At 40.3% G+C, this 15,741-nt stretch overlaps 2 protein-coding genes across 2 annotated transcripts in view; one reads left to right on the plus strand and one right to left on the minus strand.

The window, feature by feature from the left end:
* The window catches only part of LOC140200568 (uncharacterized), an 85,248-nt gene extending 79,868 nt beyond the window's left edge, over positions 1–5,380 (plus strand). The window contains exon 14 of the mRNA XM_072264081.1: positions 2,706–5,380. Within this exon, the coding sequence (XP_072120182.1) occupies positions 2,706–2,723 (18 nt within the window). The 3' untranslated portion in view covers positions 2,724–5,380. The remainder of the gene's footprint in view (positions 1–2,705) is intronic.
* The window catches only part of LOC140200569 (uncharacterized), a 556,670-nt gene that overhangs the window by 405,867 nt on the left and 135,062 nt on the right, over positions 1–15,741 (minus strand). The window lies entirely within an intron of this gene.

Here is a 15,741-nt window from a genome sequence, read left to right on the forward strand (position 1 = left end):
AATTGGTCACTGTAAATTGACCTGTGATTAGGCTGGGATTACATTAGCGGATGCTGGGTTGTGTGGCTTGAGGGTTTGGAAGAGCCTATTCCACGCGGTCTCTCAATAAATAAATAAATAATACTTTATATGTTACTTTATACTTTATTGTCGCCAAACAATTGATACTAGAACACACAATCATCACAGCAATATTTGAATCTATGCTTCCCGCTCCCTAGATTACAAATCAATTGTAAATATTAAAAAAATAAATAATAAATCATAAATAGAAAATAGAAAAATGGGAAGTAAGGTATTGCAAAAAAACCGAGAGGCAGATCCGGATATTTGGAGGGTACTGCCCAGATCTGGGTCAGGATCCGTTCAGCAGTCTTATCACAGTTGGAAAGAAGCTGTATCCAAATCTGGCCGTATGAGTCCTCAAGCTCCTGAGCCTTCTCCCGGAGGGAAGAGGGATGAAAAGTGTGTTGGCTGGGTGGGTTGTGTCCTTGATTATCCTGGCAGAACTGCTCCGACAGCATGTGGTGTAAAGTGAGTCCAAGGACGGAAGATTGGTTTGTGTGATGTGCTACGCCATGTTCACGATCTTCTGCAGCTTCTTCCGGTCTTGGTCAGGACAACTTCCATACCAGGTTCTGATGCACCCTAGAACAATGCTTTCTACGGTGCATCTATAAAAATTAGTGAAGGTTTTAGGAAACAGGCCAAATTTCTTTAGTGTTCTCAGGAAGTAAAAGCGTTGGTGGGCCTTCTTGGCAGTGAACTCTGCTTGATTGGACCAAGTCAGATCATTTGTGATATTGACCCCGAGGAACTTAAAGCTTTTGACCTGTTCCACTTGCGCACCCACCGATGTAAATTGGGTCCTGCGGTCCGCTACTCCTTATGAAGTCAACAACCAATTCCTTCGTCTTGCTGACGTTGAGGGATAGGTTATTGTCTTTGCACCATGCCACCAGCTTCTTAATTTCCTCTCTGTACTCAAATTCATCATTACTCGAGATACAACCTGCAATTGTCGTGTCATCAGCAAACTTATATATTGAGTTCGATGGAAACTTGGCTACACAATCATAGGTGTACAGTGAGTACAGCAGGGGGCTGAGTACACAGCCTTGTGGGGCACCAGTGCTCAGAATGATTGTAGAGAACAGCTTGTCCCCTATTTTTACAGCCTGGATAATAGTGTGTGATGGCCTGTTTACACTAAACTCAAAGGTCCAGATTTCCAGTTGACACACTTTGCATCCATTGGCTTTCAGAAAAGAGACACCAGATAGTAAATAACAAATGTTCCTAATGATGTGATCAATCTCATATTTAATGAAATAATCAGTCACATATCTAAAACATCATTGTTAATATAACTAATGGCAATGAGACATCAGAGGGTCTGCACTGTGGCCTTGATACACAGCATGCGCAGCCCCAGTGGTCAATGGAAATTTCATCAGGAGTGTTCCTTCACAGTTCAAATCCTTTTTCTCCCAAACGCAGGCTGTGATCTCTGTCCTCTGATAAGCCCACACCTCACTGTGACAGGGGTCCACTCCCTGCACACGGTTGGATTGTGTTAGATCGTCACAGGGGTGTTCAGACTCTCAGGAGATCACGTTGTCCCTCCTCACCACCATTTTCCCTCAGCCCCATGACAGCCTTTCATTCAGCTGTCCTGTGTGTGCCAGAGAGAGATTTTGAAGGTTTGGTGCACTTCCTGGTGATCATTGTGGCAATGACATAACACTTGCAAATTCCTAGTGCAGACCCTGACAGGAACTACACAGATTCCTCTTTCCTGTGTGACTTTGTGTCCAAAATCTCAGAATGCTGCTTTTCAGGTAATTTCACTCAATTTCACAATTTTAATAGAAAATTTTGGCATCAGTCGCAATGCAGCACATGTACAGGGAATAAAAATTGGGTGAAATCTGGTATCCAGGCAAAGATGTTTAAATGGGATGTTGCTCTACACAATATGGTTATGTCTGACTTCTCTCTGAAAGTGTAGTTACCTCAAGAACAACGTTCACTGCCTTGTTTGGGCAAACAGTGACTTCAAATAAATGTGACTCTGACCAGTTTGGGTTTGACCTGAAAGGTAATAATGACAGCACTGGATATGTTACTGACAAAATTGTTTCAATGGAAGTCCAGAAGTGGAGTTCACAGCGTTGCAAAAGGAAGGCATGGGGTGAAAATAAAAAAAGTCTGTTGGAAGTGAGGAGCTGAGGATGGCAACTAGGTTCTTCATGTCCTGTGATATGGAAGGCATCTGGAAAGTCGGCTTTGGAACAGGCAGGGAAGAACTTTCACAGAAGTGTAACACTGTATAAATGCAGTGGTCTGTGTGCATCTCAGTCACACAGATTACAACTGAATTTTCTGGAAATCATTGCCAAGCTGATCATTTATCAGGACATGTGAAATGCAGTAAGTTTCTGATGTTTCTATTTCATTTAACTCGTCCTTTGTCAGTGTGATCCACCATATCATCCTTTAATTGTGATGTTTGCAATTATCACAGGGCAAAGTCACAGTTCACTGTTGACCAATCGAGTGTCAGATATAATAAATACATGTGCGGAGGCCCCAGGTCCTAAAATATAAATTTCTGGAAATTTCCACTAACTTTGAACTCTTTTTTGATGTAAGCAAATAATATTAGAAATTGTTTAAAAATAAGTCATTTTTTCTTCTTTCAGACCCCGGCTCTTTCATAGGAAAATAATTTATTTGTCATCTATGCACAAACTCTACAAACAAAATTATGAAAGTTCCGCAGAGAATGGCAAGGAAGAGGTGACATTCCAGAAGTGAACATTTTTGTGAATTGTATTTTTAACATGAGAACCACTGTGGAGCTTTCGTCTGCTGTCCATACTCGGCTATAACATAACCATTGCACCAAGTTTTTAAAGCAGGGTGACCGCAGTTCCTGACTAAACACTTGCGAGTGAGAATGTGTTATCTGAATATTGCTTCAGCCCTTTCATTTATCTTCTGCTGTCACTCTGTAACAAGAAAAGGGAGATATTTTGCAAAAGAAATGGAACATTGTAGGTAATGTTGCTGCTTATTCAGCTGGTATCTGATATTTATAACAATGAACAATAGATTTCATTCAGAAATGGAAACTCCAGTCCAGGTCACTTGTGATATCAAGGTGATTTTTGGGACTGACTGTTTATTGCCGGTAGGTTTCACACCTGCAGTCTGAAACCTTTGTTGAGATTGCTTAAGCGGAATTTAGGATAGGATTGGGTTGAGCTGCAAGGAGGCTGATAGGGAAATAATCATGACCAATGGGCCAAAAATGGAAACTAGACTGACAAGAATCTGCAAGTGTGGATTGGTAGAAGCTGTTTACTGGCAAAGGTGTGCTTGGAAAGTAGGAAGCCTTCAAATATTTAATTTTGTGAGTACTTAGCTTGTATGTACCTGTCAGAGCAAAAGGTAAAGGTAACCTTGGAGGGAACCTTGGTTTTTCAAGTGATATTGAGGCCTTTGTTAAGAGAAAAAAGGGGGTGCATTACAGGAGTATGCAATTCGGACAAATGAGGTGCTTTTGGAGGATAAGCAATGTAAGAGAAATAAAGGAAGGCATGGAGTTGCTCTTGCAGACAAGGTGAAGGAGAATCCTAAGGGATTCTACAGATATGCTGAGAGCAAAAGGATTACAAGGAACAAAATTGGTCCTCTGGAAGACCAGAATGGTAATCCATGTGTGGAGCCAAAACAGATGGGGGAGATTTTAAGACTATAAGATAGAGGAGCAGAAGTGTGCCCATCGAGTCTGCTCCGCCATTTAATCATGGTCTGATCCAATTCCTCCAATCATCCCCACTCCCCTGCCTTCTCCCCATATGTGTTTCCCAAAAAAACCAGAGGAAGATGTAGGTAAGGTAATACAGAGTTTTGGGTACAACAAGGGTTTCTTAGGCCTGTAGCCTCCACTAATAAATCACCCTTATAGCTAGTGAGGAAACCAGTTGGAGTAGCAGCAGATCCATCAACGACGATGGACGAACACAAAAAAAAAAGTTCTTGATTAACCAGGTCATCAAAGGATATGGAGAGAAGGCAGGGGAGTGGGGATGACTGGAAGAATTGGATCAGCCGTGACTGAATGGCGGAGCAGAATCGATGCGCCAAATGGCCAACTTCTGCACCTATATCTTATGGACTTGGGTCCTTGGCAGAACACCCTAAAGGTTAACTTACAGGTGGAGTCAGTGGTGAAGAAGGAAAATGCAATGTTAGCATTCATATCGAGAATTCCAGAGCAGGGATGTGACGCTGAGGCTTTATAAGGCACTGGTGAGGTCTCGCCCTGAGTATTGTGAACAGTCTGAACTCCTCATTTAAGAAAAGATGTGTTGGCATTGGAGAGGGTTCAGAGGAGGTTCACAAGGATGATTCCAGGAATCAAAGGGTTACCATACAAGGAACATTTGATAGCTCTGGGACTGTATTGGGAAAGGATGCTTCCACGATGGGAGAGCGTAGGACAAGAGGGCACAGCCTTAGGGTAGAGGGGCTTTCATTTAAAACAGAGATACAGAGAAATTCCTTTTGCCAGAGGGTGGTGAACTTGAGGAATTTATTACCAGAGGCAGCTGTGGAGACCAGGTCATTGGGCATATTTAAGGCAGAGCTGATAGGTTCTTGATTGGACGTGGCATCAAAGGTTATGGGGAGAAGACCGGGAAATGGGACTGAGAAGGGGAAAAATGGATCATCCATGATTGAATGGCAGAACAGACATGAAGTGCCGAATGGCCTAGTTCTGCTCCTTTGTCTTATGGTGTAATGGTGTTGTGGTATCCAACAGCCTCAGAAAGAACCGCAGCCCCTTCAGGTCTCGGGAATAGGCAATTTCATAAACAATTCTACTCTTGGCTTATCAATTTCTCTTTTTCTAGGTTTCAAGTTCATTCCCAAATAACTAACTTCTTGTTTCAAGAGAATTAAATAGAGCGTTAAATAGAATTGAATTACATATGTTATTCTGTATTGCTTCTTCTTAGACTTACTCTTAATTATTGCTTTTCAAATAATGGGAAATTATCCCCTTTTACAAGGTACAATCTGTAAATTGCCATGAGAGAGAACCATGCATTATTGTTGAGGCCATCATCATTGTGGGGTGTTGTCAAGTTGAATGTCAAATACCCCTTTTTCCTGGGGCAGTCCTTTGTCACATGGTGGGGGAGTTTTAGAGCAACATGCCAGTCCTTTCATACAGTTTATGATCTGTAACTATGGAAGTATCTCAGGGTAGATAGCATTACATATCCCTTGATACATTGAAAGCAATGGATTGTGTCTAATTTGCTTTATTCACTGTGTTCATTTTTAATAATGATAAAGAAACAAATGTTGTGTCTCCTTTCATAAGAGGAGTTGTTTTGGGTCCAGGATATAATGCAAAACTCACATCCTTCATGTTTCCTTCAAGACAGAGGCTATCTGTAAAATTTTTAAAATATCAAACGTCTGACAAGAAGTTTGCTTTAAATTTAGCATTTTTTAAAGAAGTCAGCTTTTCACAGTTAGTTTCAGCAGTTTTATATTGACACGTGTTTTCTTCTACCTAATTCCACTGAGTTTTAAAAACTTTCTAATGAACTAGCTTTATCTTATTGTGCAGAAAACTAAATGTTCAAACCACAATATTGTTCAGAATTCTTACAGATCCAATACATGCAGCAACTGGCCAAAAAGCATAATTTTTCACTGAACCCTGCTCATTGAAAAGTTCAGAATACACTGTTGTCTCTGTGAATAGATCCTTGAATGAAGTATTTTTCCAAGTCAAAGCTATGAGAGAATGTCAATTGCAAAAGTTTTTCCAATGATTATAACATAAGAGAGATCAATGGAGTTGTCACATCACCATTGAGCACATTCACAAGGAGAGTCGTCACAGGGAAGCAGCAAACTTAATTAACAACCCCCAACATCTACACTTCTGTTCTTGCTGCTGCCATCAGGGAGGAGTGTCAGGACTCACCCCCCCCCCCCAGGTTCAGGAACATTTATTATCACTCAACCATCAGGCTCTAGAACCAGAGAGGATAACCTGACTCACACCAAAACTGAACTACCTCCACAACCTATGGACTCGGCATAGAGTAATTTACAACTCATGATCTCAATATTATTTGTTACTCTGAACTGTTGAACTTTGACATTCTGCCACAGGAGATCTCTGTGATCATTTTGGCAGCAGTGAGATGCCTGCTGCACTCGGTGACCCTGTGAACATTCTCTCGGAAGCCAATAAGAAAGGGAAATGCTTGCAAGGTGGCAGGACCCAATGGAATACCTGGTAAAGCACCAAAACTTGTGCCAACCAACTGGTGGCAGTATTCAAGGACATTTTCAACTTCTCACTGCTATGGCTGTAAGTTCCAATCTGCTTCAAACAGGTAACAGTTACACCAGTGCCGAGGAAGAGTAGTGTGAGCTGTCCTAATGACTATTACCCAGTAACACTCACATCTATGGTAATGAAATGCTTTGAGAGTTTGGTCATGACTAGAATTAACTCTTGCCTCAGCAAGGACCTGGACCCACTGCAGTTTGCCTAGTGCCGTAAAAGGTCAACAGCAGACTCATTCTCAATGGCTCTTCATGTGGCCTTAGATCACTTGGACAATGCAAACACCTACGTCAGGATGCAGTTCATTAACTATAACTTTGTGTTTAACACCATCATTCCCACAACCATGATTGATAAGTTACAGAACCTGGGCCTCTGTACCTCCATCTACAATTGGATCCTCAATTTCCTAATCAGAAGACCATAATCTGTGCGGATTAGTTATAATATCTCCTCCCCGCTGACGATCAACACTGGTGCACCTCAGGGATGTGTGCTTAGCCCACTGCTCTACTCTTTCTATACCCATAACTGTGACTAGGTATAGCTCAAATATCATCTATAAATTTGCTGATGATAAAACCATTGTTGTAATCTACTCTTTCGCTTTTTCCCCCCAGTCCTGCCAAAGGGTTTCAGCCCAAAATGTCGACTGTACATTTTTTTATAGATGCTGCTTGGCCTGCTGAGTTCCTCCGGCATTGTCGGCATTGTGTGTGTTGCATTGTCGGTAGAATCTCAGATGGAAATGATAGACCGTACAGAAGCGAGATATATCATCTAACTGATGGTGTCGCAGCAATAGCCTTGCACTGAATGTGCAGAAATGGAGCCTACACCTCTCTTCCATGTAATTGGTTAGGAGCTTGTTATTTAGGGTATGGTTTTCCCGCCATGAGTCTAGAAGTAAATGACATATTGCAGAAGGAGATCATTGACGTCAATTTTATTCTTATTTTATGGTGTTGCAAGGAGGACTCTGAGCTGCATACTGATTACATTCTTTGATAATAAATATACTTTGAATCTTGAGATTAACAGTTTTGCTGCAGACTTACAAAGGGTAAGCAATGACACTGTTGAAGCCATATGAAAAGCAACAACAGAACTTGTCATGCATAAGATGGTTCTTTAAAATTGTATGGCTTTACATCTTCTCTGAGCAGTTAAGAGGTCCACAGAAGAGATCCCAATGATTCAAGAAACCGAAGCCCTGCCCCCTGCACACCTTCTCAGCCATGCATTTATCTGCCAGTTCAACCTATTTCTCTCCTCACTGGCACATAGCGCAGACAGTAATCCAGAAATTGCTACACCGGAAGTCCTGCTTCTCAGCTTTCGACCTAGCTCTCTAAACTCTTTCTTTAGGATCTCTTTCATTTTTCCTTCATATGTCATTGGTACCAATATGTTCCAAGCCACCTGACTGTACCCCCTCCCTCTCCAGTGTTTTATAAAGCTTCAACATTACATCCTTGCTTTTATATTCTATTCCTCTTCAAATGAACGCTAATATTACATTTGCCTTCCTCACCACAGACTCAACCTACAAATTACTTTCTAGGGAATTCTGCATAAGGATTTTCCAGACCCTTTGTGCTGTATATTTTTGAATTTTCTCTCCATTTAGGAAATAGACCACTATTTCATTTCTTCTACTAAAGTGCATGACCAGAACATCCTTGACCATTCTCCTAATCTCTGGGAAGGATCAGAGGAGACTGATTCAAGATGACAGGAAAACAACCATAACTCAGATAATCACATGTCAACAACAGTTATGTGCAAAATGGCAACTCTGAATGCACAATAGGTCAAACCTCTCAGTCTCTGGGCTACAGCAGCAGAAAACTACAAACGTACACTCTGTGACAATTAGGTACCTTCTGTATGTAGTGAAGTGGTCAATTATTGACATGCTTGTTTTGCACATCATGTCCAGCATTTTCTTTCAGTTTCTGAACACCATTGTGTGTCGCTCAAAGTCGAGGTGGCCAGTCAGTATCCTTTTGATCGTCAACAATTTTCTGTGACTAAGGTCTCCCACAAACGTGCTGTGGTTAGCCACAATGGTCTTGTTAGGATGTGGTGTATACCACATGATAGATTCCTGTGAGTCTGTCGTTCTGGTGTAGCCTGTTGCAAACTACCTGATTGGGAACTTTTAATAAACAAATATTACTCTAAGTGAGATACATTTCCTTAAGAAGGAGGGTTTATGGTAATCTCAATACAATAGCTGGCTCTAGGATACCCTTCTGCTTCTTTCTATAGTTCCTTGTTATGAACTGATTCTTGTGTATACACACAATATCACAGGGTCAATCCATCAAAGATCCAATAAGGTATGACCTCTGATGAGTCATAGAGGTACAGAGAATTGTAGTACTGAAACAGGCCCTTTGGCCCCTCTAGTCCATGATGAAACCATTTAAGCTGCCTAATCCCATGGACTGCACAAGGATCATGGCCCTTCATACCCCTACTATCCATCCATGTACGTATCCAAACTTCTCTTAAACGTTGAAATTGAGCTTGCATGCACCATTTGTGCTGGCAGCTTATTCCACACTCTCACAGCCCCGAGTGAAGAAGATTCCCCTCATGTTCCCCTTAACTTTCTCATATTTCACCCTTAACCCATGACCTCAGATTGTAGTTCCACCAAATCTCAGTGGAAAAAGCCTGTTTGCATTTACCCTATCTATACCCCTCTATCAAATTTTGTACACCTCCATCAAATCTCCTCTCATTCTTCCGTGTTCTAAAGAATAAAGTCCTTCCTATTCAGACTTTCCTTCTAACTTAGATCCTCTGGATACGGGAACATCCTTGTAAATTTTCTCTATACCCTTTCAACCTTGTTTATGTCTTTCCTGTTGGTAGGTGATGAAAACTGAATACAATACTCCAGATGAGGCCTCACCAACATCTTAAACAACTTCAACATAACATACATTGATGTACAGTGTGAAGGCCAATGTGCCAGAAGGTTTCTTTATGACCCTACCTACCTATGATGTCACCTTCAACTAATTATGGACCTGTATTCCCAGATCCCTTTGTTCTACCACACTCTCAGTACCCGACCAGTCAATGTGTAAGACCTACCCTGGTTGGTTCTCCTGAAGTGCAAAACCTTTCACTTGTCTGCATTAATTTCAATCTGCCATTTTTCAGCCCATTATTCCAGCTGATGTAGATCCACTTGCAAGTCATGATAGCCTTCCTCACTGTCCAGTCTTGGTGTCATCCACAAATTTGCTGATCCAGTTAATCACATTATCACCCAGATCATGAAAATAGATGACAAACAACAAAGAACTCAGCCCTGATCCCTGTGGCACACCACAAGTCACAGGCCTCCAGTCAGAGAGACAACCTTTTGCTACCACCCTCTGGCTTTTCCCACAAAGCCAATGTCTAATCTAATTTACTACCTCATCCTGAATGCCAAGTAACTGAACTTACATAACCAGCCTCCCATGTGGGACCTTGTCAAATGCCTTACTACAGTCTATGTAGACAACATCCATTGACCCGCCTTCATCCACTTCCCTGGTAACTTCCTGAGAAACTATTTAAGATTGGTTAAATGTGACCTACCACTCACAAATTCATGCTGACTGTCCTTAATCAGCCCACGTCTATCCAAGTACTTATATATCCTGTCCCTTTGAATACTTTCCAGTAACTTTCCCACAACTGGGTCAGACTCAACAGCCTATAATTTCCTGGTTTATGCTTAGAGTCTTTTTAAACAATGGAAGAATGTTGGCTATCTTCTAATCCTCTGGTACCTCTTGTCCAAGAGCGGAGTAAGAGACACTGAAGCAGGTCGATAGTTCACAGACTTCAATGCGAACAGTGTGAAAGGGAAAAGACGCTAGGCCAAACTGGGCCATTAACTAAAATTCTCAAATGGAAAACGAAGCCTACACTGCAGCTGAAAAGAACAACTAAGAATAAAGTGAATACCGGTAGTCTTCATAGTCAGTTGACTCGACAGTCCAATTTCTCAGGCAAGGCAATATGCAAAGAGGCAGTGAACCGTGGCTGTGTCCGTTTCCCGACAAATACTACAAGGTAATGAATAGAGATAAATACTATCAGAATGAAATAATAATTAGTTGACACATACATATTAACGAGCGCAATTGCTGTTTCTAGTGCGCTGCCGAATCCCTGGTTGTGAAAGTGCTCCCCTCTCTAGGCACAGCCCTTGAGGTACCACAGACCTGTGTTTGCTGGAAGTTCCAGAAGAGGGACTTGTCCAAGATGTCCTTCAGTGATGCTGGTAGATAAGTGCCATGGTGTTCATTGCCAATATCAGAGCCAAAGACTTCCATGTAGAGACAGAAACAAGAGCTTTTACCGAGGTAGCTTGACCAAGTGACACTGTGAGACAGATCATTCTCAAAATGAGGACCCTTCGATTCGAACTAATCGGGCATCTGCTTCAACAGTTAAACTAGCCAAATCCTGAGCCTATCAAAATAAACTTAAACAGAAAGCACCAGGAAACCACATTAAAAAGAACGAGTCACTTGAGAAAAACACAAGTACTTTTAAACCATTAATATCTGTTGTTAAGCAACAATCAACCAATTCAGGTGCTCTAAATAATCTCAGAGCCCAATGCTGTCTGATGCCCTGCATAGGCCTGAGTAAGTCACTACAAGACCCCCCTCCCTATAGATGGCACCTGATGGCCCAAGAAGACCTGAAAACCAAGATCCAAGAATGACTCAAGAGATTGGGGGAACGTGAGGGAGACATGGGGTCTCGGGAGACAGGGAGATTCGGGAATCCAGAGAGACTGAGAGACCTGGGAAACTCAAGTGAATCAAGAAACATCGGCGGGGCCGAGAGGGAGGCTTGGGAACCCTCGAGATGGGGAGGACATTGGAAACCCCTAAACACATTGAATACATGTTGGAAACGATCGGAAAAAGAAAACCTTGGGAACATAGAGAAAAGTCCTTGGGAAACCTTGAAACCATGAAACCTGAAACCTAAAGATGGAACTTTTTCAAATCTTACTCACAGTGTTTTATCTTTCACAATTTTCCCAGAGGCATTTAGGATATACTCTCAATTTTACAGATCAAGACAGCATACACAGGTTTCTTTCATCACTAAGCTAGCTGGTTCTCTGTAGATCTGTTTAATTTGCATCATGAAAGTTCAATTTTCCCAGTCTGTACCATGACTTTCATCAATGTGTTAAAAATACTCTTGATCATGTTACGTTACTTGTGAATTTGAACACTCCAGCCAGGGATCAGCTTTTGGAGTAGGGCTCTTCCAGAATTTACAATATCGACTTGAATGATGATTTATTGAATCAATTGATAAGCTTTGCTTGAAACGCTCATTTGTTACGCAGACCTGAGTCACAGGACCACAAACCTGGGAACCTGGGTACTTGTGACTTGAAGAGCTAGGAATGGATACCGGAGAAACTCAGTGTAGACTAGAGAAGCTCGGAAGGTAGACTCGGGACCCTCGGAATGTAGAGTCAGGACATGCACTGAGAATAGAAGTCACCCTCTCCTCAAGCCACCAGGGTCAAAACGTCACTGTTCAAACTTTGCTGGGTCCATTAATTGGCAAGATCTTCTGTCACGATGGAGACAGAAACAAGAGTTTATACATAGGAATTCCAACGGAACATTGTTGCCTCGTCGAATCACTCTGACCAGTAAATCTCATGGCCAAGGTCAGCTGCTCTCTCTCTCTGCTGGGGCCATCTGTGTGACCGAGTAAACGATATGATTTGGCGGTATGAAACGATATGAGTCAGCTGCACCTTTCCTCATTCCCTGTCACACCCACTGTTGAACTCGAACGCACGAGAGGTTATCAGTTGGTCATGAACCTACAACTGCTCGAAGAGTGAAAAACAAACGTCGCTTGAGAATTTCTTTGGAAGAGGTGGTAGAGAACATAAAAGGCCTAACGGTGATGATAATGCAGAGACAGCTGAGGCCGAGACTGCAAACAAAAAGAAAGCCTCCTTCAACAGAAAATACGAAAAGTTATACATAAAATATGACTTTAATGTGACTGTTGACTAGCACGCTCCAAGCCCCGAGTGTGATATGTGGAGACAAGCTGTCTAATGAGGCAATGAAGCCCTCAAAACTGCTTCGGCACCTTGAGTCCAAGCACCCTGCACTTAGAGACAAACCCACTGAGATTTTTGAGCAGAAGAAAATATGAGCAAGCAGGACAGAAGCAAGCACTGTCGACAGATCTCGATTGTTACTTCCCAAATTACAAATTACAAATGTACAAATTAACATTACTAAGTTGTGGGCATGTTATGTTGGTGTGAGAAACAACGTTTGCAGGATGGCCCCCAGCACAATTCTCATTGATTTGTTTTGATGCAAATGACGCACTTGACTGTCTCAATGAACACGTGACAAATAAAGCTGATCTTTGCCTCTTATACTTCCAGTGATCTGTTCTTCATACTCTCACCTTCTGGTATTTCAGATTCTATTCCACTCATCTAATCTGCAACTCCTTCAAATATACTATCAACACAAGCAATTATGTAGATGCTGGAAATCGAGAGCAATGCACAGAAAACTGCAGGAACACAACAGTTCAGGCAGCCTCCATGGAGAGGAGTAAAGTGTTAGTTTTTCAGACTGAGACCCTTCATCAGGATCTGTTGAAGCGATTTGGCCCAGAATGTGACTCATTATTCCTCTGCATCGATACTGCTTGACCTGTTGAGTTCCTTCAGGATTTTGTGTATGTTCGTCCCAATAAACTATTACATGTTCTAACAAATGAAACAATCACAACTTAGGTCACCCTAACACACTTCTCATGGTCCTGTCCTTCAGCCATTTTGCTCTCCATTTTTCCTCTGTTATTTAAAGCAGGTTTCATTTCAATCTGTTGTACATGGTCCCAATCCTCCTGTTCTCTTTGGACATGTGGACTTTAAACATTACATCTCCATTCAGACCGTCCAGCTCCCTTAGTCCAATGACAATAGTGAGAAATCATGTGTGGCCATAATCCAGGATGCAATTAATTAGGAATTGTCTTGATGAGAAATAGCTGATCATATTGATGAATTTGTTTGGTTTTTTGATGAAGAAAGCAAGAAGGCTGGTGATGCTGATATGTTTGTGACTTTTCAAAACAAATTGCTGAATACAACTCTGAGTAGCTTCATTAAATCACATGGGATTAATGGGACAGAACCAGTGTGTATTTGAGAGATGGACGAAGGACAAGAGAATGAGGACAATGGGGATTTACTGTCTCTTCCCACTAGGAGGCAGAATGGAGCTGTGTTCACTGAGCAGAGGATGTTGTCTATTTTGAATGATCCCGTGAAGAACTATTCTGCAGGATTCAAAATTCTTTCTTTTCAAATCTTTTTATTGTATATACAGGAAAAATAACATGAGTACATCGAAGTAACAACACTTACAATGCCTAAAAAACACCCATCAGCTTAAAGATCGAAAACAAAATTTTGTGATAACAAAAAAATACCTACTGAGCGGAAAAGTGAGAAAAAAATAGAACCCATTAGGTGTACAACCCCGGAGCCATGCGTCATACAAAAAGCTTCTAAAAATAAACATCAAACCGCCAGCAAGAAAAGAAAATATACTAAAAATTTTACAATTAGATCGTGGAAAAATTATATAAATTAACTCAAGTGATAATAACAAGCAAATGAGCCCCATCTTTTCTCAAAATCAAATAAAGGTTCAAAGGTTCGACTTCTAATTTTCTCCAAACTAAGACATAGCATCACTTGAGAGAACCATTGTGACAAAGTAGGAGCTGATGTATCCTTCCACTTCAACAAAATGGCCCTCCTAGCTATCAATGTAACAAATGCAATAACATGTTGGTCAGACACAGATATGCCATGAATATTTTGAGGAACTATTCCAAAAAGCACAGTTAATTTATTAGGTTGTAAATTAATTTTAAGTGCTTTAGAAATTGTTGAGAAAACCGACTTCCAGAACTGTTCCAATATAGAACAAGACCAAAACATATGTGTCAGTGTAGCTATCTCAGTTTTACATCTATCACAATGACTATCAACATTAGGAAAGATTTTAGAAAGTCTCTCCTTTGTCAAATGATAACGATATACAATTTTAAATTGAATCAAAGAATGGCTAGCACAAATTGAAGAAGAGTTAACCAACTTTAGTATCCGCATCCAAACCTCCGTCATAAAAGTCAAATTAAGTTCCCTTTCCCAATCCTGTTTAATTTTAGACAAAGGACGCTTATCCCATTGTAATAGTAAATTACAAATTCTTCCAATAGAACCCTTAATCAAAGGATTCATACTCATAATAGTATCTAATAGGTCAGCCTCCAATATGTAAGGGAAATTACTTAAATATTTTTGTAAAAAATGTCTAACTTGAAGGTATTGCAGAAAGTGTGAGTATAAAAGAGAATATTTATCAATTAATTGTTCAAAGGACATCAATCTATCTTCTTTAAATAAATCCAAAAAAGAATTAATACCTTTATTTTTCCAAAGTAGAAAAATTGGATCACAAAAGAAGGCCTAAAAAAGTACTTTCGTTAAATTAAGCTAGAAAGTTTAAATTTTTTAAGATTAAAAAAATTGCAGAACTGGAGCCAAATTTGTAAAGAATACTTAATCACAGGATATATGCTTAAATTAACAACTTTACCTAATTGCATAGGTAAAGGAGCCCCCAATAACGAGGGTAAATAAAACTGTTTTACAACTTTTAATTCCAGGTCTACCCAAATTGGCCGATCACTCTTATCAACCCAGTATAACCAAAAAGACATATATCACAGATTAACAGCCCAATAATACATTCTAAAATTAGGCAAAACAAGACCTCCATCCTTTTTCAATTTCTGTAAATGACATTTACTAATTCTTGGTCTTTTGTTATTCCAAATAAAAGATAAAATAATAGAATCAATCCGATCAAAAAACTTCCTAGTCAAAAAAACAGGAATATTCTGAAATAAATATAAAAATTTCAGTAGAATCATTATTTTAACTATATGAATACGACAAACAAGTGAAAATATAAGTGGACTCCATCTACTAAATAAATACTTCATAAGATCCTTATATTTTTTAGTAATTATAATACCTAAATATCTAAAAGAGTCTGAAACTTTGAAAGGAGTATTATCATATATAGAAACAGAATCATTTAAAGGAAAAATTCACTTTTACTAAAATTAATTTTATATCCTGAGAAACCTCTGAATTCATTAAATAATTTTAACAGGGCAGGAATGGATTCGTCAGGGTTAGATATATAAAACAATAAATCATCAGCATAAAGAAAGACCTT

The sequence above is a fragment of the Mobula birostris genome, chromosome 7, assembly GCF_030028105.1.
Source record: "Mobula birostris isolate sMobBir1 chromosome 7, sMobBir1.hap1, whole genome shotgun sequence".
Taxonomy (NCBI): Eukaryota; Metazoa; Chordata; class Chondrichthyes; order Myliobatiformes; family Myliobatidae; genus Mobula; species Mobula birostris.